We start from the raw sequence: 23,693 nt of genomic DNA on the forward strand, positions 1-23,693 counted from the left end.
CACAGCTGGGGCCCTGTCTGTACTTGTCCTTCCCCAGGTCTCAGGCAGCCATGAACTACAAGTTCTGGTTTTTTAGGCTGACCTAGCACACAAGCTTGGTTTACCCAGGCAGTAGTATCAGCTTTAAACAGCCAGTCAGAAACGCAACACCCTTCTCCGTTCCCACTGAACAACCAGGACGAGCACTATTTTCCTCTCACTTGAATGGTTCAATTGCAGTAAAAAAAAAACCAAACCCTGAGGCAATTTTTGTTACAAGTCTATATTTCTTCCAAAAATAAATATATGAATACCCTGCTCCAAACCCAAGACCAGGAGCCAGCCTGTGCTCGACAGGAGCAGAACCAGTACAAAGGCTCTGTGACAGTCTGCTCAGCATGACTGGGCACTGAAGCTCTCCAGAGCACCGTGTGATGCTCGGACAAACGCCATATCCTGCCTGTACTTCATGGCAGTGGGTGGCTGGCGCCTGAGCAACTGGTCACCACTGTCCTTTGGGTCAGGGTCATCATAGACGGTTGAGATGAGGATGGGAGCGTCCCGCCGGGGTTTTTTCACCTTGCTGAAAGTTGGCAGTTTCTCCCCGTGGTACCTAGAGGGAAGCAGGAAACGTTTGGTTCAACATTGCTGAGGCAGTCGGACACCCCTGTGCATCCCAGCTCATTTCCTTCACATCCTGCAAGGGGAAAGTGGACCAATACAGGGCAATAAGGATTCTTGTCCTATTCCTGGCTGCGAGATTGTTCTAGAACAAGAGCCAGTCCTCACAGTGAAACACAGCACCACAGAAAGCCTCCAGAAGCCCCACAGAGAAGGCAGGGGTGAAGGTGCACAGCTGCAGCTGAGGTCACTTGGGCTCTCCCCACAAGAATACCATAGCAGAGGTGACCCTCAATCCTCAAGCGCAGCGCACTCTGTTTGTGTGCTGCATGAACCTGCAAATGGTTTCTGTCCTGCTCTAACACCACAAGCTCCTCTAAGGAGCACTGGACTGTCAGGAAGAGCACTGTGGCAGGCCCTGCCACCAGCTGCGCAGAGAAAGGCAGATCCTTGGGACGGCCTTACAGTTCTGTTTCACACTCCGCTCCTTTTGCAGCCAGTTACCTGCTGCATCAGCCCAGAGAGCCCAAGCAGGGTTGGGTACTCACCCCAGCCCCCTCTTGCATCTGGGGTTCTGACCCTCGTTGTCCAGAGCTTCGGCCATTCCAGAATTGCTGCTCCCCAGCCCCAGCCCCTCCGTCCAGCCCTGCCGCTCCAGCACCTTCCTGCCAAAGCCCTGGGAGAGGGGAAAAAAAATGTCAGAGTTGCTGCACAAAGGCCATCCTCATCTTCCCAGAACCCTCTGCCCACTCCCCACATCCAAGATCTCTCCTCCCCCTAACCCACATCCTCTGAGCATCGCCACCTTTCCTGTCCTGCCCCATCCTCTCCTGAACATGTATCCAGAAGTCACCTTGGTGTGTCTCTCAAAGGTGCCAATCTGTTGCCCTGAAACAGACCCATCCTCCAAGCCATCCCGGAGTCGCTGTTCCAGCCACATCTGGACCGAGTCCCGAGCATCCTTATCACCTCCATCTAGGGAGAAAGAAGCAAGAGTGACAGCAGCACAGCTCAGGAAAGCCGTTCACTACCATCATTTCCCCCAGAGCACCACGCAACAAGGAGGCAGAACCCGTTCTTTTTGGCAACTCTCGCTGCCAAACAAGAAAAACGTTGTTTCAAGTACACTGACATCTCGGACGCTTTCAAAGGATGACAGAGCCAAAGAGCTCCCTGCTGCAGAAATTCTGCAGGGTCAGAATTTCCCAACCTCCATGTTTTTCAGGGGGGTTTCAGCTCAGATACCTTTGTCGTAGTAGATGCTCATGTCCACATCCCAATCGTCTGCCGTCTGCTCATCAAAGTCTGCCGAGAGAAGGAAAGCACCGGTTTTAGTGATGGTTGTGGAAGTCTGCCAAGGAAAAGCTGTTTGCTGGTGGCCCAGCTCACTATTTTCTCTAACAAAATGGGAAGGAAACAGTATTAGAGACCCCACAAACCACAGCGCTTAGATGACAGGTTGCCAGTAAGACCACTGGGGTGTCTGGTGACTGGATCGAACCACGGCAGGTTTTGTGATCAAGGGAAGGTTTAAAAAGTGATGGCAAGATGCCTGTATCTGTAGCTGATCTGGAATGCTCATACGGGGCTATACCTGATTTATCCGCAAGGCCGGGGTCCCCAGCTCATGGTGCTTAGTTTGTGGCTCAGCGACACAAACACCAACGTTACCTCCATTCTGCTCCTGCCAGTACTGAGCATCCGTGTAGAAGACAAGGCCAGAGCCGCCTTTCTCCCACTTCAGCTCAATCTCCTCTTCAAAGAGCCGCTCCTCCACACGGTCCTGCTTGGTCACATCCTCGTGCAGAGCCTCGTGTCGCTCCCATTCCTCACAGGTGTCCTGCAAAGGAGCCGGTGAAAGGTGGGTGACACCAACAGCACACAGCCTCCTCCCTGTTTCCCTGACCCTCGCGGCCCATCGCAACGCCTTCCCTATGAAACAGCTTTGTCAACAGAGCTCGTCTCAGCCTGCTGTTTTCAGGCACTAACACGACCAGCACTGATGACCTCATTCCCCTGACTAATGCCATCTTCAGAGTCAGCAGACAGAAGTGGTGAAAAATACCACATCACACCCACTTCACAGCATGCTTTCAGCAGCGTACCCAATCTGTAACGCTAAGATGCCCATTTAAGGAGCAGGTGTGTTGTACGTAAAGTCAGCACTAGCAACAAATTAATTCCACTCAAGCTGATCCCTAAAGAGATTGTGTTGGTTCCAGTGAAGCAGCTTGCTGGCACAGACACAGATCAGACTGACAGCTTTACTGCTGCCTGCCCAATTCTGGGCACAGCCCTCCAAGGAAGACATTAACAAACTAAGGAACAGCCAAAAGAATCACTACAGATCCAGGAAACAGAGCCTGTGAGAAACAGCTAGAGGAGTCTGTTTAGTCTGGAGAAGAAAAGACTGAATTAAAAGTTTGCAAAGGAGGGAACAAAGCGTTCTCTATGTCCGCTGTTGCTAGGAGAACCTAATGGGATAAAATTGCAGCAAAGATTTGGCATCTAAGTTAATTCTGGTATAGCAAAGAACGGGAATGGCTTGCCTCAGGATTGTGCTGCCTCTGTAATGACAGAGGTTTTGAGAACAGGCTAGACAGGCGTCTGTCAGGTGGAGGGAGCGAGATAATCTCTGGAGAGCCTGTCCAGCCCAGTTTTCTAGGAGTCTTTGTCACGAAAGCCATTTTTCTCAGAACGACTAACTTCAATCACAGGAGCATTCAAGGTCAACCATTTGTACAGCTCCGCATGTCGTTTCCAGCACACGAACGTGCTCCCGAATCTCCGGTCACCTCATTCACAAGCAACAGCAGAGTTGGGTCAATCTGTCACGCAGCAGGGCAGAGACCTGCTCCTGCACCACCAGCCTCTGCCTGTGCTCGCTCCTCTGGACCAAACCCTTTGGGCTCAACCCCTATAACTGGCTTGATTTGGGCAAGCAGTTTGGGGCATTAATGCCCACACTGTTCATGCGCCAAGGGGCTCAGTGCACCAAGACGCGAACAACTGTATTTTAACACCATTTTTAGACAAGCGATTTATACAATACAATTAAAAAATTAAAAATGAGCTCTGAGAGAGTTATATCGGCCTGCACAGCTTTGCAGCTGTAATGGCTAACCTTGGACGGTGCTAGAAAAATCCACTTACGTCATCCGAGTGCGACTCCTCTTCCTCCTTCTCCTGCCCCTCCTCATCTTCCTCAGCACTGGCTGGGTGAGTCACCTCAGATCTTGCCGCAGGCCCCTCTTCCTCTGTGATCTCATCCCCTGTAGCAGTGTAAACTCTTTCTTCTTTTATAACTGTCTCAGTGTCCTGGTATTCAAAAGGCACATTCCCATACCTACGGGATGAGCCTGTCCTTGGAAAATCCAGCTGCAATTTCTTGATAATCCGGGGAGGCAGCCTGCAGGCCCGGATCAGCTCCAGAAAAACTTTCAGAGGAGTGCCCACGTTCCCGTAAGGCATGAAGGAAGGGGGGTTGAACTCTGGCAGCCGCTTCAAGTCCGCTTCTGCAACAGATTCACCTGCGGCCGTCTTGTCCCCGCTGTAGAGAGATGTCTCTGTGCCTGGAGGAGAGAAGGAATGGTTTTGTGGGGGAACACACGCTCCAGCAGAGAGGGGTAAATCAGGCAGGAGGGGGATGAGCACACCCCAAACAGATTCTTCTTGCCTCATAATGGATTCAAGGCATTGAGGAAACTCCGTGAGGGCTTTTAACCTCCCGGTGCCCTCGGGTTGCCTGCTGGGACCCGTAGAGGCGGGATCCAGTGCCCAACGGGTCCTCCAGACCCTCCCAGGCCCATGAGGAGGAGCGATGCCCGACCCTCCCCCCCGGTTCCCGCTCGTACCTGTCCCGGGGCTGAGACGGACCCTTCGGATGAGGCAGCGGCCGGGCAGCGAGGCGCCGCCGGGCCCGACCCAGCGCTTGCCCGAGTACATGCGGACGAGGCGGCGGGCGCGGCCGGGCTGCACGGCCACCAGGCAGGAGCAAGTGCGCGGCGGCGCCGCGGCCTCCTCGCCGCCGCTCCCCGGTAGGCGCTCGGGGCGGTGGCGGTAGTGGAAGCAGAGGAAGCCTCCGGCCTCCACGAACTGGCTGAAATAAGCGCGGAGCTGGGCGGAACGCAGCGCGGCCGGGATACCGCTCACCAAACAGTAGCGGGCGGCGGCAGCACCGCCATTACCGGCGCTACAGCTGGGCGCCGCCATCTTGCCTCACCGGGACGGCGCGTCACGGCCGTTTGGGCGCGCGGTGATGACGTCAACTCCCGGTGCGCGGAGCGGGCGCCCCCTGGTGGCGGGAGAAGGCGCTGCAGTCGGGAGGGGGCGAGGGGGGGTCTTGGGGGCGGCCAGGGCCCGGCGGGGGGGGCACAGGCCCCGGGGACAGCCAGGTCCCCCCCGATGGGGGTCACAGGCCCTGGGGGTGTCAGGGCGCTGGGGGTGGCCAGGCCTCAATGGAGGTCGCAGGCCATGGGGGTGGCAGGGGGTGGGTAGGCCCCGAGGAGGGGCACAGGCCCTGGGGACAGCCAGGCCCCCCCTCGCCATGGGGGTCACAGGCCTTGGGGGTGTCCAGGCCTCAATGGAGGTCACAGGCCATGGGGGTGGCAGGGGGTGGGTAGGCCCCGGGGGGGGCACAGGCCCTGGGGACAGCCAGGCCCCCCCCCTCGCCATGGGGGTCACAGGCCGTGGGGGTGTCCAGGTCTCAATGGAGGTCACAGGCCATGGGGGTGGCAGCGGGTGGGTAGGCCCCGGGGGGGGGCACAGGCCCTGGGGACAGCCAGGCCCCCCCCCATGGGGGTCACAGGCCGTGGGGGTGTCCAGGCCTCAATGGAGGTCACAGGCCATGGGGGTAGCAGGGGCTGGCCAGGCTCCGGGGGGGGGTGTCACAGACCCTGGGGGTGTCAGGGTGCTGGGGGTGGCCAGCCCCCCCCCAGTGCCACGCAGCGTAGCCTCATGCAAGGGGTCCTGGCTTTTCCCTCTTGGTAAAGTCCCAGTGCTGTGTGTCCCACGATGGAGGGGTGGCCCTGCGGTGTCAGACCTGCCTTATGGGCAGCGACACGGGCAGGTGCCACACCGGGACCCCCGGTCCCCAGGGGGCTGGTGGGACCCGTGGCAGGACGGAGGTGCCAGGGGCTCTCACCTGTGCCAAGGTGTCTGCGTGCCAGGTTTGGGGTAATTCTGGCAGTGGGGCTGTTCGGCATCCCGTGCGCCGTGACTCATGCACGCATCACCGGGCTGCGTGGCTCAGGGCTGCCCATGGCTGGCACAGGCCTGCGGAAATCGTCCGGTGACTCATGTGTTCTCTCCCTATGGAAAATGGCCGTCACGGAGCTGAGGTCACCTTGGAAGCCGTCTGTCACCGTTCAGCAGCAGCGGTGAGAGGTGGAGGGACAGACTGACGAAGCAGTCCTTCCTCCCACCGGGCTGCTGGCTAACAGTCAAGGTGTTACCATGGGTAGGAGGGTGATGGGGCACAGGGAGGTTTCGTGCAGGTTTATCCGACGCCTCGGCTGGGTTGGGCATGGCAAATGGGATGGTGTTGCTGCCTGTTGGCAACTGCGTGCGCGTCCAGGTGAGTCAGAGCATCCACCTCCGACGTGGTGGCTGCACCGGGAGCCCTAGGGCGAGGCTCAATGCCTGGAGAAAGGTGCAGTGCGTGGACAGGCTGCGATTCCGCTGCCTCTGCGAAATTCCATCTGCTGGGCACACCAAGGGTTTTTGTGCCGCGGGGCTGTTCATCAGACAGCTCCCGCTGGCGGTGATCGACATGTGTCCACATCGCAACGCTCCCTCGCCACAGCAAGGCAGACAGATTTTTATGGAAAGCCCCTTTTCATTTGAGTGTTCTTTCCACACCAGGCCTGCAGCCGGTTTTTCTAACCCCCCAGAAATTTAACACCATCTCTAAAAAGTCACCACCATGTTCCATAATGTAAAACCTTTTATTAAAAAAATAATTTACTGCATCTTATATACAAACCGCAAGAATGTTCACTTATAAAATACTGACATCTAACTTGTTGCAGAAGCTGCAGGCAGGAGGAGCAAGCTTTCCAGGCATGCTACGCTTGCACCTGGCTGTAACTCCAGGGAGGGACATTTGGTTGTACCACCAAACAAGCTCCGCTCATCTCTGCAGCGTTCACAGCTCAGGGTTCACTTATTGTCACACAAACAGAGGTAAGCCTACAGCCCAAAATGATGTGCAATAGGTTTAGGTGGTCTTAGGTAACCCATTGCCCTGCGAGCAGTCCTGTTGTATTTCATGGCATTGCGGAGAAAAGAAACAATCTAAGAAAAAGTAAGAGGGGTGAATCTGTACACCCTGTAAGATTTAATACTCTGGCTTTTTCCCTCTTGGTGCCTGAGGAAGATCTTTCATGAATATTTCTAAGATTTCAAGCACAATAGACAGACCAAGACTTCACCCAGACCTAATTCCCTAATGTTTGCACTTGGTAAGCGACACCACTGAAGACATGTTTTTCAGTGTGCCTAAACACCTCAGAATCAAGCTGTTAGTTGAGGACAAACCTCATCTCTTGGAGTCAACAGCAAAATGCACATTGATTTCAATAGGACCAAGGATTTGTTGAGTAAAAACCAGGACCGGGCTCTAACCCGACCCGCTCTGTGCTCTGTTTGCAGTTGGCTGGTGGCTCTGGCTACAAACAGGGAAAGAAACCCCTCACCCACACACACGATCCCTGAAACGGAGACGGGCACAGGTGGAGCAGGAGCTGCTGTAAACATCTGCTGAACCAGAGCCGTTTCTCCATGCGCTCTGCTGCAGCCTGGCTGAATCCCCTGACCTCAGCCCTACCGAAACGCGCAATTCCCCGCAGAGTCCAGAGCACTTCTCTCGCTAAATCCCCGCTCCCAGATTCGCTTTGCTGCCCGCCGAGGCATGGGGAGCATCCACGGGGCCAGCGGGCAAGCACGGTTGCTCAGCAAGCCACGTGTGCCGCAGGAGCCAGCTGCCCGCCGGTTATTTCGTACAGCATTTCTGCGATGAGCTCGACGATGTCAGCGTTGCCGATGACAGGTCGGAAGAAGAGATCTGTGATGAGGGTGGGAGGGATCGATTTTAAGGTGGAGGTGATCAGCAAAATGCGGGCAAAGCGGCCCTGGTCCTTGGGGTGCAGGGGCTGCAGGACCTCCTGAAGCGCTCTCTGGGCTTCCTGCTGGAGGCTCTCGATGTACAGGGAGGCCCTCAGCCCAGGGACATCTGCCGAGGGAGAGGAGGAAAAGCCAGTGATGAGAGAGGCTGGAAAACAGCCCCAGGTTTCTCCCATTCCCACCCTTCCCCCTCCCCATTTCTCAGAAGGGATCTCCAAGGCCCCGCTAATGAGATGTATGCAGCGCTACCGAGACGTAGCTATTCCAGGGCTGCCTTTTGAGGGTGGAAAAGTAGTTAACTGGGCAAACTCATGCTTTACAACGTAAATCCCAGGGTCCTTTATCATCTGCAGGGCAGGCAAAGGTCTCTGGCTTTTACCACTACATTTGACATCCCTCCTCCCCGCTACCTGGCACATTTGGTAACAATTGGTGTTAAGGATAAGGTAACCAGCCCTCTCTGCTCTCATGCCTGCCCACGGTCTGAATGTCTCCAAGCCAAGCGGTGTGTGTTCAGATGCTAACGTGTGTGGGATGCGCTCTCCACTGGCAGGCAGAGCCACAAGGGCCGGGCACTCACCGGGGTTGAAGAGAATGGCTCCTTTCAGGTAGGCATATTCCTTGGGACTCAGGTCCAGGCTCCAAAAGGTGTTGAGGCAGCACTGTAGCCGCTGCACGGCGGCCAGCGTGGGCTGCATCCGCTCGGGCTCCTCTCGTTTGCTTTGGCCGTCGAGGAGGATCTTCTTAAGCATGCTGGGGGCCGGGGTCTCCATCACCTCGAAGGTCACCATCTCCTGGACGAGCCCCAGGAGGAAAAGAGGGACCCAGCAGCTGTCCAGCAGCAGGAGTTGATCCTCTCGCGGCAGCAGGTGGAAGGAAGGGAGGTTTTTCATGAAGTTGATGGTTTTTACCAGCACGTTGGAGGCTGCCTGGCAGGTGACGTGGGGTGTGCGGAGGCAGACAGTCCGGCGCTGGTGGCAGAGGCAGCGCTGGTGGGCTGGGCTGCGGCTGCCCCGGCTATGGTTGAGGTTCTGGCTGAGGAGGGTGTAGAGGATGGCAGTGCGCTTGTCATCGCTGTGGCACTGGCACCTCTCACAGTCCACGTCCATGCCGCTGGTGGTCATAACTGTGCCGAGTGGCCGGATCCTCGGTGAAACTCAGGTCCTGCTACAGCAGATGGGAGAGAGATGTAAAATCCCTCCCAAACCCTCTGTCGCAGGCTGGATTCTCTCCCCGTCCTCTCGGCTCTGCCAGCCCGTGCCTGCTCAAAGCAGCTCTTATAAGGCTGGGTCACCAGTGAAACACCCCTCCACAGCCTTGACCGCTCTGTGATTAAGCAGTCCTCATTAAAAAAAAAAAAAAACCAACAAAAAAACCCCAGCCATCCCTGGGCTGATTGGCTGGGGCAAACGAGTTCTCGGTGCGGCGTCAACGGCTGTTTTCTCAATGAAGCGCCAGCGGTGCAGGGAGGGGGATGGCGGGTTGGGCAGCCTTATCACCATCACCCCAACAGTATAAACAAAGTCATTAACCCAGCCTGTACCATGGCACCAAGGCCCCAGCTGTCATCGGGCAGTGCCGTACGGTGTGTGTCGCTGCCAGGAGGTTCACACACACACACACTCTCTCTCATCTGGGCCCTGTGTTCAACGGCCTGTACGCTCCGGCCTTGGAAAGAGCAACCTGGAAGTCGTTTTATCAGCGGCTGTTTGCGTAACCTTGCTGACAGGAGCCACATGTCGTTAGGAACCCAGCGATCTGACAGACTGTAGTATTCAATTCCAGGCAGGGCCCGTCCATTGGTTCATGTCTCTCAGAGGAAACACGGGCCAGGGGAAGGGCAAATTGTCAGATTTTTCATCTTGAATTACCAGGTATTTTTACCCATTGGCCAAATTAGAGGCAGGAATTGAGCTTCTAATGGCTGATTTCCAAGGGGCCTGGTGGCAGGGCGAGGGATTGCTGTGGCAGAGGGTGTCCCCTGGGATGGCGGTAACTCAGCCGGAGGAAAGGCCAGATCCTTGGCCCGCCAAGGAGCGGGGAGGACACAGAAGGGACCGAGGGGCAGCTGATAGAGCCGGGACCGGCACCGGGACCAGCACTGGCACTGCGGCGGCAGCTCCCGCGGCGGCAGCTCTCCAGGGCCGCTCCCCATCACCATGGCTGGTGGTCGGGCGCCCCCGGGAAGGCAGAGCAAGGCCCGGCCGAGACACGGAGCAGAGCCCGCGGTTCCCGGGCGACCTCTGACCCCCCGCGGGGTCACAGGCCTCCGCCGAGTTTTCTGGAAAGGCCGGGACCGACCGTCGCTATAGCAACCGGATCCCCGCGCCTCGCGTCCCGCCTCCTTCCGGCGGATTGGACGCGGCCGCGACCAATCCGCGAAGAGAGCGGGGCGGACGGGCTCTGGGATTGGGGGGAGGGGGGGTGAGGGTGGAGCGCGCGCGTGCTTCCGTTCGCTCCGGTTCCGGTTCCGGTTACCGGTGTGAGGGGGGCTGAGGCGGCGGCGGCGGCAGGATGGGGCTGAGCGCGGAGGAGGCGGCGGAGCAGGAGGATCGTTTCGATGGCATGCTCCTCGCCATGGCCCAGCAGCATCAGGGCGGCGTGCGCGAGGTAGCGCCGCCGGGCCCGGGCCCGGGTGCGGGATGGGGCGGGAGAAGCTTTTCCGTATTCCCGGGGGGTGGTGGGGGGGGGCGGCTGGGGCCGGGAGGAGTTGGGGCGGCCCCGGCCCTCCCCGGGCGGTGCACATGCGGCATGTCCGTCCCCGTTCCCACCCCCCCGATAACGGCCCAGGCCCGCGCCAGCCCCGGGGAGCGCGGAGAACCCGTTAATTAATTAGTGTGATGGTCTGCGCCCTGACCGTGCGGCCTTGCACCGCGGCTCCTGCAGCCTCCGGGCTTCCCACGTCGGTCACGGAGGTTTTGGTGTGTGCGGGCAGCGCCCGTTCCGGGTCACAGCAAAGCAAAAGACCACCGGGGAGGATCGAGTCCTTCTGTCCCACTTTCCCAGCACAACCAGGTGGTAGCGGGTCCCCTGAAACCTGATGGGTTTAGATTCGACCAACTTGAACGGGAAACGTGGTTTCCTTCCTCGTGGTGGAAGCTCTGCTGCCACACCTCACGCTTCCCGCCACGCTGACTCTTGCTGGGGGTTCTGGGAGTCCAGGTACTGACCTGTGGGAGGACTGGAGAGTGTGGGAACATCCCGCTCACAAATGGTTTGGGGAAACAGTCCTAATAACCGTTCCACATGCTGTAGTGAAACCGCTGATTGAAATACTGACAGGACAGAACACCTGAGAAATAAAAGACCCGCTGAGAGTATGGATTTCCACAGGGGTGCTTGGGGAGGCCAGTTCATAACTCCTAATTCATCAGTGATACCTGGCAGACAGCTAGTAGTTATTTTGTAAAAATAAACAGGAGATGAGGGAAGGTGAGTTTGCACACTTTGAGGGTTTAGGTGTGCAAAGAAGCAAAATACAGTGTATGTGTATATCTATATATGCACATGTATATATGCACATATACATACATACCCACCCAAATTCCTGCCTCAGATAACAGCTTGGGGTATCGGAGTAGGTGTACCTCCAAGGTGACCTGAGAATAAGCTGCTTGCCCTTTCTTTATGTAAACCACACAACTGCCTCTTCTGAAAACTGGGAATCGAGGAGCTGGAACTCCACAAAAGCCACTGGACATGTTCTCTGGGAAACGGTCATGGGGCTGATTTCAGGATGATCCTGGCACAGATGCAGATAGGGAGTACAAAGAATAAAGGCTACTCAAGAGACACGAGGCAGCTTGGAGTGATCTGGTCTCACTGCTCTTTTTTTCTCTCCACCCCTTTCTCCCACCCCCCTCCCTGTTTCCTCTGCCAGCTTGTGAACACATTCTTTAGTTTCCTGAGGCGTAAAACAGATTTCTTCACCGGTGGAGAAGATGGAGTAGCAGAGAAGGTAAAAAACCAAATCCCCAAGCTTTTATGTCTTCTAACTTACATACCACCCATGTCTGTGCCATACTAACACTTCCCTGCCTGAACAACTCAAAGCACTACGGTACACTTGGGGACTGCACTTCATCAGCCTGTGATGCTGATGAAATTCATCACTGAAGCAAGGTAATAATGAATTGCCGCTATTTGAGGTGAGGCACACACGATTGCTTGTTCGAATGGTACCGACGGTGCGGGTTTTTTTGCCACACTCTGGCCAAAGGCTTGTTTGGAAAGCAAATCTGCCAGACACACTGACTTAACGGTGACAGACACCGCAGTGTTGATAACCCCAGGTTACCTTATTTGTTCATCTCAGAAAAAGCACAAAGTCCACACATCTCTGCACATGCAGCTGCACCTTTGTCTCCGGGTTGCGGTGCCTGCACAGAGCAAGTGTGCTGGGGAGCAAGCCTGGGGTCCGGGTGGCCTTGTTGGCAGCCTGAGCATCTCCTATCCAGCAGGTATTCCTCACCCAGCTCGAGAGCTGAAAAACTGAATTGTTTCACTGTAGGGAGATAACCAGAACATTCAAATGCGAACTAGCCAGACTTTCTGAAGATTTCTTGCTTGTACTTACCAGCATAGCAACTGTTTCCCTTCCTGGACTACTGGAACTCCACCAGCAAAGCAGGCACTGCTGCTGTGTTGAATGTGTTAGGGCAGATGTTAATTGCTAACACAGTGTATAACGTACTCTGTCTAGTCTCTAAAGCGGCAAAACTAAGGCAGGTAAGGGATGGGAAAGAGGGTGGTTTCAAAGTGAGAAAGATGAAGCCTACTTCCATTTTTCTTAGACTAGAGAGCAAATCTCTCCAGATTCCTGGGGACTCTGTGCTCCCAGGGAGTGAAACCCTGAGTGGTGTTTCAGAGATGAGCACTGGCTGGTGCTTTTGGAGGTTCTGGCTACTGTTGTTGGCAGTTCCGTAGCAAATCCATGTCTGTGCCTGTAAAATAAAAGCGTTCGTGTCCTTGGGTGGTATCTGTTAAAATGCTTTATGGCCTTCTGAAAAGGTGCTCAATACAGAGTCTCTGACACCATAGTAACCACAACAAAAATTGAAGAAGCTGCTTCCCCAGTCCTGCTCACCCTTTGGCATGAAAGAGAAAGAGGAGAGGGTGGGAAAGTCATTGTCTTTCATGGAGTGCCATTTCAGAATCCCTTGTGGTGTAGAGTGAGGGGGGCGTGGTGGTACATTGAGAGAAGTGCAGTGTGTGCACACGGACAAGCTCGGGCAATGTAAATAGTTTGCTCACCATGGATCATCGTGCAGTTAGGAACAGAAGCTGGGAGATGCATGTCTTGAATTCTGTATCCTAGGAGACACTGGACTTGCGTTGTGTAAATAAATCTTGCTTTCCCCTTCAAAACAAAGCAGAAATACTTGGTGGTTGGTTACAAAACTACAAGGTGTGGATGCTTTGAGCTGCTCTGAAAAGGTGCTGAATCCCTCCAGAAGTTTCTGGGATTTATATAAACCAGTACATAAACCCCTGTCTGAGAAATTTCTCCACTCTGATTCCTTTTCTCAGATTCTGTCTATTTTGTTTTCTGGAGCAGACTACAGTTCTCATACGTGCTGCTTTGCACAGCGCTGCTGGTGTTATCGACCACGGAGCAATTGCTCTGGCTTCCTGCCTGTGTACTCAGCTTTCCCTCTGAGCAGTACAGCCGTTTGCATCAAAGACCTTGAGATTTTGCTTTTTGTAGTCACAACAACGTGAGAATTTGGAGTGAGATTTGAAGCAAAGATTTATGTAGGAGCTTGCCCCTAAGTGTAAAACGCTGAGCTTTTCAAACATAAATCATGACACTGAATCTCCATCTAGTGCCTGGGTAAAAGCTCAGTTGTGGGAAAAGTCAGAAGTAGGTAAAAAAACTTGGATCCAGTGTCTTTGTTCTTCCAGCTGTCCTAGATGTACAGAGTAGCTGTCAAATGGCTGGGTTAGGCATCTGCTTGTCCTGCCGGAATTGCACAAAGGCCAAAACAAATGGAGAATTTGTATTCCTCTGTTATCTCCATGGAAATACACTCCCTGTGTAAGGAAGAAGTAGGAAGGGCTACGTTTAAATGTTTTGAGTTTTCTCCTACTCTAGATATTCAGTCAAAAGGCTAGAGTGAAAGTGAAGGGAAAAGTCACAACGTCTGTGTGACTAACCAATGTTCTCATGCTCCTCAGTAGACAGTGAGTTTGCTTCATTTGGGTTTGAAAAAGTGGTGATTTTTTAAAACCTTTTGATCTGTGTTCCTGTCTTTCAGCTGATCACAGATACCTTCAACCATCACAACAAACTAGCTCAGAAGGAGCGGAAAGAGAAAAAGGCTCGTCAAGAGGCAGAGCGGCGTGAAAAGGCAGAGAGAGCTGCGAAACTTGCTAAAGAAAAGCAAGAAACAAATGAGCCAAGGATTAAGGAACTTACAGATGAGGAAGCAGAAAGGCTGCAGCTGGAAATTGACCAGGTGAGAGCGATGTCTGGTGCCTACAGGTACCACCTAGGTCATCTCCTCCGCTGGCCTGCGTGTAGCTCGGGTAGCAGTGATGATTAAAACGGCTCGGACTTGTTCCTTTGCAATGTCTGGACCACCAGACTGGAGCAGGTGGTGTGCTTCGAAATTAAATTAGCCTAGGCTCAACCATGGCAGTAACTCACTTTGCCTCTCTGCCTTCAGCAAGCTCTCTGATTGTAGCAACACCCTCTGCTACAGTCATCAAGGTGTGAAGACCAATGGAGTCTTCCCCTTGGCAGTACCGCTTTCCTGTAACACTGTTCTAAGGGCTGAAAATTCCCCATCAGTCTTGGGTGCAGTTCTGGGTCCTGCTCTTCAGTTTCAGCTGAAGAGGCTGAGGCCACCTAGTGTCAGATCAGCAAGTAACACAAAGTGCCAACACTTGCCTGAGCATGTTTGTTCTCCTTTTAAACAGAAGAAGGAGGCACAAGGACAGGTTAACAGTGTCCCAGTGAAACCCTCAGAGGATGAAGGTGAATCTTCAGATTCTAACAAACAGGTAAAGCTTATCTAGGGACTTTTTATTTTAGGCTGAGAGAAATATGTTTCTGGACAACCATGAGAACTCCTGTGAATGTGAGGGGGTATCCAGTCTGGCTTTCTTCAAGAATATGCACTTAACTCCCAAAGGCTTCAATATGGGTTTTTTTGGTTTTGTTTTTCTTGTAATTATGTTTTAACAGAAACACCTATTCATTTTGGGCTAAATTTATGTGAATATCAAATACGTGCACCTGACCTGAAATTCTTATAAAAACCAAGAACTGTTGTTAGAAGTGAAAGATAAATGGAGACTTGAAGAGCTTCTTTCTTTACACTTTTAATTGGTTGCTTAGGAAACAGATGATGAAGAGGAAGATGAGAAGGATAAAGGAAAACTTAAACCCAACTCTGGCAATGGAGCTGACCTTCCAAATTATAGATGGACACAGACTCTTTCAGAACTGGATGTAAGTATTGCCTTATTACCAGGATCTGAGATAGGGAATAAGAGTGGGTGGTGGTAAGAATGGTGGAGTCAATGCCCCATGTCTCCGTTGCCTGTGGAAGATTGTTAGTTGTACTAAACAGCAGCATTTCAATAGCTGGGGGAGAGCTTGGTAACTAAATAAAATTCCCAGAAGCTGTAGTTAACTTTGCCAAACCTTGGTGTTGTTTTAACAAGACATTAAAATCTGCTTCCCTTTTTATAGTCTGCTTGAGGTATTGGCCATCCTGTTGCCAAACTTACTCTTGTATCCTTTCACTTCCCGCTCACTCAGTACTGCAAGGAAAATATCACGTGTTCTGTCTTCCTCTGGTGAAACCAAGGCAGAAAGTCTTAGAACAGTGGCACAAGAGGGTAGGGAGAGACTTCATTGCTCAGCTCCTCAAATCTGATCTTTGTCTGGTCCAGCTGGCCATCGCTTTCAAGGTGAGCTTCAGGTTGAAGGGGAAGGATGTGGTGGTGGATATCCAGAGACGGCGCCTCAGAGTTGGCCTGAAGGGCCATTCGCCTGTCATTGATGGAGAGCTTTTCAATGAAGTGAAGGTGGAGGAGAGCTCCTGGCTGATTGAAGATGGTAAAACAGTCACCGTGCACCTGGAGAAGGTAAAGCAGAATGAACCAGGGAGGATTCAGACTTGTCTGCCTCTTCCCTGGTGAAGTAAGAGTCTGACAAAACCTGTGAAATCCCTGGGCTTTGTTAGCTGAAACAGAGGAGCCATGCTTATCCTTGGTATAGTGTCAATGATGCTATTGGAACTGGGGTGTTGCAAGTTCCCCCTGTCTTCAGCCTAACTTCATGCTAATTCAGGATATCCAATTGATTGCCCAGCAGTTTAGGAAAAGCTGGAAGGAAATCAGTCATTTTAAAGTTGTTCCTTAATGGAATAATGCTGTGTTTTGACATCTGTTAGTGACATGAAAATCCAGGGACAGATGTTATTGCTTATTGTGTCCCTTCTGGGCCTCTCTGTGTGATTTATTTCTAATCCCATTTATGTCATGCCAAATGTGACATCTGACATGCTCTCACATTTCCCAGTTGTGGAAATTCAAGCTACCTGCAAGTGGTTCGGAATGAAAAAAGTATCCTTTATCCAAGTTCAGATTTTACTGACATTTAGAAAACTGTCAAAGAAATTATTCCAGCAGCTTTTTCCTGTGACTGAGACATAAAATTCCTAGAGCAAGTCTAGAAAAAAGAAAATATTTTTACTTCTTCGTCCTTCAGATCAACAAGATGGAATGGTGGAACAAACTAGTCTCCACAGACCCGGAAATCAACACCAAGAAAATTAATCCAGAGAACTCAAAGGTAAGAACTCCCCCTGTTTTACTGAATGGATCCTTCTCATAAATGTGCTCTCACACAGCTCACATTCAACTGCTATGTCTTTTTTTTACCAGTGTAAAACCAATACTGGGAGTACTGCTGCATATGATGCTATCATACAACATAAGTGCCCCCAAAACTTCAAATGAATGAAGCTGAGTCTGTAGATCAGTGTTTGTATAAGTATTTCTGTAGCCCATGAGCACAGCATAGCGTGACCTCAATGTATTTGTGTTCTCTGCAAGCAGGGTGTATGTATGGGTTGAGACAAGTTATTCCAATTTTGATAGAAGTCCTTGCTTTCAGTTATCAGACCTGGACAGCGAAACTCGCAGTATGGTGGAGAAAATGATGTATGATCAGCGACAGAAATCCATGGGCCTGCCCACATCCGATGAACAGAAGAAGCAAGACATTTTGAAAAAGTGCGTAGACCTCATTTATTTGTGGGTATTTGCTTTCACAAGCCCCTCTCCTCTTCCTCTTTGACACAAATATGTGAGCAGAAAACAGGTTGGCCTTCAGTCCTACCTGTGGTCATGTCTGGAGTTATGTAGTCATTGAATTGCTGGCCAGCCACCAGTGTCTATAAAAGGCCGTGGGGGTAGAAAGCGTAACGGAAAATTCTGGAAATAGCCTAGCTCTGGAATTGTCTTAATCTGCTGATTTCAAGTTCAGAAAGCATGTTTGGGACTGGAGGTACCATCTCTACTGAACTTTAACATGGTCTTGATTGTTTTCTAATCTCCCTCTACTCAGTAGCCCAGATAATCACCCCTCCCTGCACACCTGCCACCAGGCAGCTGTCTCCAAGCCAATAGCACTTTTATGTCTTTATTGCCCTGTTTGGCATAAATGCACCTTGGCAGGGGAATTACTCATGGAGCTCCCAAGGCCGTTTGGGAAGGCGTGGAGGCAGTTCTGGGTCATGCAGCTTCTTCAGCAAGTTCAAACCCACATCTTATCTCAGGATTGGAAGGAGGATTAGTGTAGCAGGCTCGACTCCTTTTCTTCTTGGCTTATCTGTAGCGGCAGAAGCTTCGCTCTGATCAGTGTGTCAAGTACAGCATAGGGTGCAACTGCTTTAGAGCAGAGACCACATTTCCTCAGTGCCTGTCTGTTGAGTTAGTAGAATGGGAGGTAGCCCTCTCCTCCTGGGAAGTCTACATACAGGGTACCTTGTTGGCAAGGTCACTCGTTTAGTGCTCTGGAAGTTTGCCTTGTGTGCAGACTGGCTGGTAAAGAATGGATAGGAAGTTCAGAGTTCGTTCAGGCCGAGGTGGACTCAGTAATGCACACATGGGTCCTAATCTCTGCCAGTGAAGCCCTGCTGGCTGCTAAACAAGGACACTATTCTCGCAGCACATATTTCCATGGAAATGAAATGCTGTGGTGGTGTTTCAGGGGAAACCATGAGATGAGAGCACAGAGGAAGACAGGGGCCTGCTCTTACTTGCACTTTGTGTGTGAATCCTCCATATGGTTAGTTGTTGTATCCCTTGGTGAACTGCAGGGCAGAGGAGGAAGCCAGGAGCTTCTGTGTGCGTTAATCTCTCCTGATCACTCATAGGCACAGTGTATCGTTCTCAGGACTTTCTGATGTGGCAACCTGAGTCCAAATAGTCGTATCTGCTGGGATTGCAGTACATTTGAAATGAGGTTGCACCTAGCCTGAAACCAGATTTCTCTGGTCACGTCCTTCATGAATTTTCACTGTCACAGCACTGGAGATATTCCCCACGTCTCCAGTAATGCTTAAGCTAATAAATTTGAGCTTAAATCGTAATTTGCCCTCACAATCTCCCTTCTGCCCCACAATCAGTGTCATAGCTGCTACGTGTCCGTCCGAGAGGTAACAGTTAAAGGGTGTGTGTTTGATAATTAGTAATTCCCATGTGTCTGGACTTGCTGACCTTGATGGCTGGTAGGATTGGTGATACCACTGACCCGAGGAAAAAGTGTTTGTAGTATGGGGAGTGTGTCCCAAGGAGCTCAGCAAAACAGTCCCTGCTGTGAAGGGTGTGGGGAGGAAGCAAACTTTGTAGTGCAGGAAGTAGGGATGCCTTACTCCCCCAAAGAGAGCTGTTCTGTAGCTCCTGCTGACTCATACCCAAACTCTTGTCTTTGTTTTCCTTGCAGGTTCATGGAACAGCATCCAGAAATGGACTTTTCAAAGGCTAAATTCAACTGAGCCCTCCCTTTCTCCCCCCTCTTTCAGTCAGCCCATCAAATGGGGCAGGATATGTATTGCCGGATATCCCTTACCTTGGACAAGTAAACACTTCCAGCATCCCCACCCGAGCTTGCTGTGGAGGCAGCTTCATGAAGTCATCCTCAGTTGTCCTGTGTCAAGCAGAAGGCAAGGCCACAGAAGCGGCCTGCAGCAGCTCCAGTTGGAGCCATCTGCAACACTTCCCAAATGGCAGTTAGGAGAGAAGGAGGGGTTAGAGCAGAAAGGGTGTTAGGGCTACAAGAGCCAGACAGGAGAGGTTTTGGGACATATCCTTAATGTATGGCTTAGCTTCATCTCCTGGCCCTTCAGAGCCGCTAATCCACTCTTTGCAATTTCAGTTTGGCAGCAGGTACTCCTAGGTTTTCACTCCCTTCCCCTCGGCTTTCCTGCTCTCCTGTGAAAACAAGGGCCAGTTTATTTTGTAAAATAATTCTCCTTCTGCCTCCTTGGGAAGGGAAAACAGTCTAAAAAAACTAGCTATTGCAGTGGAGACAGACTGCTGCTCCTTGCTGCTGCTTCTATTCTTGCCAGAAGTGGAACAGACTGAACCCTGCAGGGCTCAAGGGAGGGCTCCCATCACACCTGGAGAGGTTGACCTGCTGTCTTACAGCAAGGAAAGGCTGGAGAGCCTGTGGTTGTGGGCAAGGGAGAGGATGCAGAGGTTCTTTGGGGGTCCTGTTCTTGCTGGGAGTGTGTCTCCTGCCTCTTTTCCAAGAGCCTCTCTCCCTGCTGACTACTGACAGGCATCGCTGCGTTCTCTTCTGAGCTCCTGCTGACAAGTGGTGTTACTCTGCATGTTCGTATCTTTCTTTGTTAAAACTGCAGTGCAACATAAAGAAAGAGTGGCACATTTCCAGGTAGAGCGTGTGATTTCTCCCGCAGAAGGGATCCAGGCTGCCTGCGCAGGCTGGGATGTGAGCTGGGAGGGGGCAGCGCCTGTGAACAAGGGTGCCAGCAGGGTTGCCTGGCAGGGGCTGGGGTTCGTGCTCTCTGCAGTTGCCTGTGAATGCCTCTCAGGCTCCCCAGCTAAGGAGAGGCATTTGGAGCTGTGTGTCTTGCTCAGGAGTGCTGATGAACTCCATGACCAGCTTAAACAGTCAGGGATGACCAAGGCTCATTGTTCCAGGCTCCACCCTCCACGTAGCAGCGCGTGACTGCACTGAGGAAGCCACCCTTGCCCAAGGTCTCCGTTATGACAAGCTAATGAGGAAAGTGTCACAAAAGCCTGGGCTTCTGTCAGTCCTTTATAGCCTATGCCAGATCCTTGCTGCTGTGGTTCTTGCCTCTGCCCCCCTGAAACCTTTCTACCTCCTACCAGAGGGAGTGGGCACAAATGGCTGAAAAAAACTCCTCGGGTGAAGTCCAGCCTGGCATTCCACCTGGTGTGTTTGGTTGTTTGGGTTTTTTTGAGTAGTAGGACATTGCTTGCATTTAGTCTCCCAGTTTTATAGGCTCTTGGGGTCAAAAAACCAGCACCCAGCCAGCTGAGCAGTGACCTTGTGGGTGAGCAAGGACCCAGGTCGGGGCAGCTGCCTCTGGACTGCTCGGTTCTGCATCCTCCTGCCTGTTCATCTTACAGTTCACCCCGCACACATTTGCCCGTGTGCTTTGGCCCTGATAAAACAACAGGGTCTCCTGTTACTGTAAGAAAAGGCAGACTCTGCTGGCTTCAAAGGTGCTTAGCCCTAGAGTGAGTGTACCTGGCAGCATTGTCCTGAGCTGCGGTGCGTGGGGCAGGTGAGCTGGGAGGACTGAGCTGTTCTGGGGGTGTGACGAGCTTCATCCCATTCTCAGCTATGTCAGAGCACTACTGTTGCTCCCTGCAGTTGCTAGAGATCAGAGGAGACAGCTGGGCTCTGCACCTGCAGCAGGATCCTGGTCCAGCCACCAGCCCCTCCTAAGGAGCAAGCACAGCCAGGCACCAGTGCAGCAAACTGGCACCAGTTGTAAACCGGCACAGGTCGCAGCACCAACCCAAGCCCACCCTGTAGCTTCCTTATTTCCCTATTACCACCTCAGCCCTGTAACTGACACCAGAAATCCCAAGTCTGACCTGATCCAATCACTGGCAGCTACCTGGATCTGGCAGGAGCCATGGATCAGCAGGTTGCTGTTACACGGTGTTGTGCTGCCTGGTCTAAGTGCAGAGCTCCCTCAGGGTTACCAAAACCAAAATCTTGGGGTTGTTCCTGCAGGGTCGCGGCTTGTGTGAGCTGTGGCAGTGGTCAGGGTAATGACAACTGTGAAACTCCTGAGCTTTCCAGTTGAGGCTGGCACCACGCTTAGAGCTGGTTCGTGTCACTTGCAGGAGGCAGGTTGGGTAGCAGCTGAGAAAAGACAAGAGTTAAGACAGAGAAGAGGCAGTGGCACAAAGCCCAGAGGATGCTGGGGGAGATTTTTGGGGTAAGAAGGAGTCCTTTTGCCTTTCAGGCGGGTGAAGGGAAAAGGCAAACAGTCCTGGGAGAAGGACCATAACTGCAGCTCCGAACCCTACAGCAGGTGAATGCCCGGAGCTGTGTTTGTGAACGGCGGTTGATCCCAGCACTACCCCTGGACTTCAACCCTTCCGGCCAGCGGAACAGAAGGTGTTTCTCCTGATGGCCTTGTCCTCTGCAAACATCCAGCTGCCACTGACTTTCCTCAGGCCAAGGTGAATCAAAAGCACCCTTTTGCTTCCAAAAGGCAGTTTTCCCTGGAATAAACCATGTCAGGGTAGGACAGCTCTGGTCTGAGCAGCTGCAGAAGTGGCTTAAAGAATGCAAAGCCCCACCTCAGTCCAAGTTATTGGAGACCACAGACTGTGGCCTCGTCCTTGTGACCATGGCAGGGGAACACCAAGCATCACGAGGGATGCTGGGAACCAAACCCTACAAATACATCCTTGTCTTGACCCCCAGCAGACCGGGGAGGGCCGTGCTGGAGGATGGCAGGCGATGAAGGTCCCTTTGCCTTTCCATGTCCTTGTCAAATCACCTGGAGAAGCTGTTTCAGTGCTGCCACCCGCCGGAGCCACGGCTGGCAGCACAGCCCAGAGCTCCTCCACCTGCCGGGCCATGGCTCCCTCGCTGCTGGGCCCCTTCTCATGTCCTTTAGAAGCAAAACCTTGAAGGCATACAGGCTCTGCAGAGGGCTTTCCATATGGTCAAAGTTTCCCCTAGTCTTTTTTTTTTTTTTTTTTTTTTTCCCCTAACAGCAGCTCTTGACTTAGCTTTTATTAATGAATATTGCAGCTCAGACCATTTGGGAAACGGCCCAGACTATAGGACTGCTTTGGAAAGAGCAATGAAACAGCAAAACCCCAAAGAGGGAAACAGAAGCATGAGGTATTTAACATTACAGCTTACTTTCAGGAGAAGCCTCAGCTCCTCTGTTACTGCTAAGGACCAGGCTGTGAGGAATTAGGGTCAATCCATCCGCTTTCTAACTTCTAAGCCACGCTGAAATAAATAATTAAGTAGTTCAGGGTGTGGATGGGGAAGATTAATTTCTTAAACACTCAAAGCCTCATGCATCCATTCCCAGCAGAGTTACTGATCTGCCTTAACCGAAACTCAAAGAATCCCTGGCAATAGGGTGGCTTGGGCCGTGTAGTACATTGGATCCTGTACTAAAGTCACTACTGAAGAGCAGCACCTTTGTGGCACAGCGAGGACCCACACACAGTATGAGTCTCTGGAGAGTCCCCTGGCAAAACCAAGCCCAATAAAATCAAACAATGTCTTCAGGAAAAGGAGGGTGCTGAGTCAGGCTCCCAAAAGGAAGTACCTGTGCAAAAAAAAGCATGTTTACATGCATGTGGCCGGGTAAAGGGCTCTTGTGTTTCTAAGATCTCCACTTGGGCAACCAATTCTTTCTGCCAGATCACTCAGCAGAACACTCAACACTAATGCTCAGAGCAAAAACCACTACAGCAACAGGCCAGACAGCTGGATTGACAGCAAACATAACCTTCAGCAGACAAAAACCCTGTGGACTCGTTCCACGTGCGGCTGTGAGCAAGAAAACCCATGATCCATGCAGCTAACTCAAAAGCAGGAGAGTTGCTGAACACAGGACTGACAGCAGAGACAGATCAACTATAAGCATCATAGTTTTAAGTGCAAAGTTTTCAAATCTTTCCAGAAATTGCAGTAACCTTGCAGCAGCAGTTTTGAAGCAGCCAGCTAGTTAGGAAGCAGCGCTTTGGGGCAGGCGATGAGCTCCCATGCTGTGCACCCAGCAGAGCTGCACTGAGCAGTGATCAGGCCTGAAGCCTCCAGAAACAGCCTTTCCCCAGGGATTCAACGTGCCCAAGAGAAGCAGAAGTAACACTGCATGTTACAGCCACTCGGTCACTCCAACTGCTTGAATGAGTGCTGTGGGAAGACTAACCTCTTCCAGGAAAAGCACTGGAGAAATTTAGAGAGAAAGGGTAAGCAGAAGGCAGAAAAACGTGGCCCAGACTTGCAGGGGGAACTAGCAGGGCAGCTTAGGAGCAGGTGTGGACAGCGGAGACAGCAGCGACACAGCCACATCGCTGCGCAGGGTGCTGGAGGTTCGCCAGCAAGCTGCTGCCGGCAGCCTTTGCTCCATTTCCCTGGGGCCCCAATGAGCTGGTTTGAGGGCTCCAGACACAAAAACATCTCCTCTGGAGACCCTTCCTAGCCGAAAGAAGGCAGTGTTTACCTGTTCATGGCTTTAAAATCCTTTCAGAAAACACATCTCTCGCACAACTGCAGTGGACTCTGCCTGCTGCCAAAGGGTGGCCGGCCAGGTTGGACTCAGTCTTCGTTTAACAAAATCAGGACAGAACAGGCAGGGGATCACGCACAGAAGGACTCAAGTTTGGGCTCAGTCTTCTGCCTGTCTGCACAGACTAGAGAAGAATCACAAGTCCTTAACAGACCAAATTTAAGGGGGAAAAAAAAAAAAAAA

At 52.3% G+C, this 23,693-nt stretch overlaps 3 protein-coding genes across 4 annotated transcripts; 1 reads left to right on the forward strand and 2 right to left on the reverse strand.

The window, feature by feature from the left end:
* Positions 1–243: 243 nt before the first annotated feature.
* Positions 244–4,833, reverse strand: GPATCH3 (G-patch domain containing 3). Its single transcript, XM_069803234.1, has 7 exons — positions 4,455–4,833; positions 3,754–4,172; positions 2,272–2,440; positions 1,846–1,905; positions 1,454–1,575; positions 1,149–1,276; positions 244–592 (listed from the first exon to the last, which is right to left on the reverse strand). Exons 1-7 carry the CDS (start codon positions 4,810–4,812, stop codon positions 373–375), a joined length of 1,476 nt encoding a protein of 491 aa, XP_069659335.1. The 5' UTR covers positions 4,813–4,833; the 3' UTR covers positions 244–372.
* Positions 4,834–6,526: 1,693 nt separating this feature from the next.
* NR0B2 (nuclear receptor subfamily 0 group B member 2) lies at positions 6,527–9,967 on the reverse strand. The gene is made up of 2 exons (XM_009930683.2): positions 8,303–9,967; positions 6,527–7,831 (listed from the first exon to the last, which is right to left on the reverse strand). The coding sequence occupies exons 1-2, from the start codon at positions 8,844–8,846 to the stop codon at positions 7,551–7,553; spliced, it is 825 nt and encodes a 274-aa protein (XP_009928985.2). The 5' UTR covers positions 8,847–9,967; the 3' UTR covers positions 6,527–7,550.
* A 181-nt stretch (positions 9,968–10,148) lies between these two features.
* NUDC (nuclear distribution C, dynein complex regulator) lies at positions 10,149–19,631 on the forward strand. 2 transcript variants are annotated; one of them, XM_069803236.1, is made up of 9 exons: positions 10,149–10,332; positions 11,603–11,680; positions 13,980–14,180; positions 14,644–14,727; positions 15,065–15,178; positions 15,625–15,819; positions 16,445–16,528; positions 16,853–16,971; positions 18,686–19,631. In XM_069803236.1, the coding sequence occupies exons 1-9, from the start codon at positions 10,237–10,239 to the stop codon at positions 18,735–18,737; spliced, it is 1,023 nt and encodes a 340-aa protein (XP_069659337.1). In that variant the 5' UTR covers positions 10,149–10,236; the 3' UTR covers positions 18,738–19,631. The 2 variants fall into 2 exon arrangements, with proteins under 2 accessions (XP_069659337.1, XP_069659336.1); XM_069803235.1 differs by lacking the exon at positions 18,686–19,631 and having other exon boundaries at positions 16,853–17,050.
* Positions 19,632–23,693: the final 4,062 nt, after the last annotated feature.

The sequence above is a fragment of the Haliaeetus albicilla genome, chromosome 16 (assembly GCF_947461875.1).
Source record: "Haliaeetus albicilla chromosome 16, bHalAlb1.1, whole genome shotgun sequence".
NCBI classification, from domain to species: Eukaryota; Metazoa; Chordata; class Aves; order Accipitriformes; family Accipitridae; genus Haliaeetus; species Haliaeetus albicilla.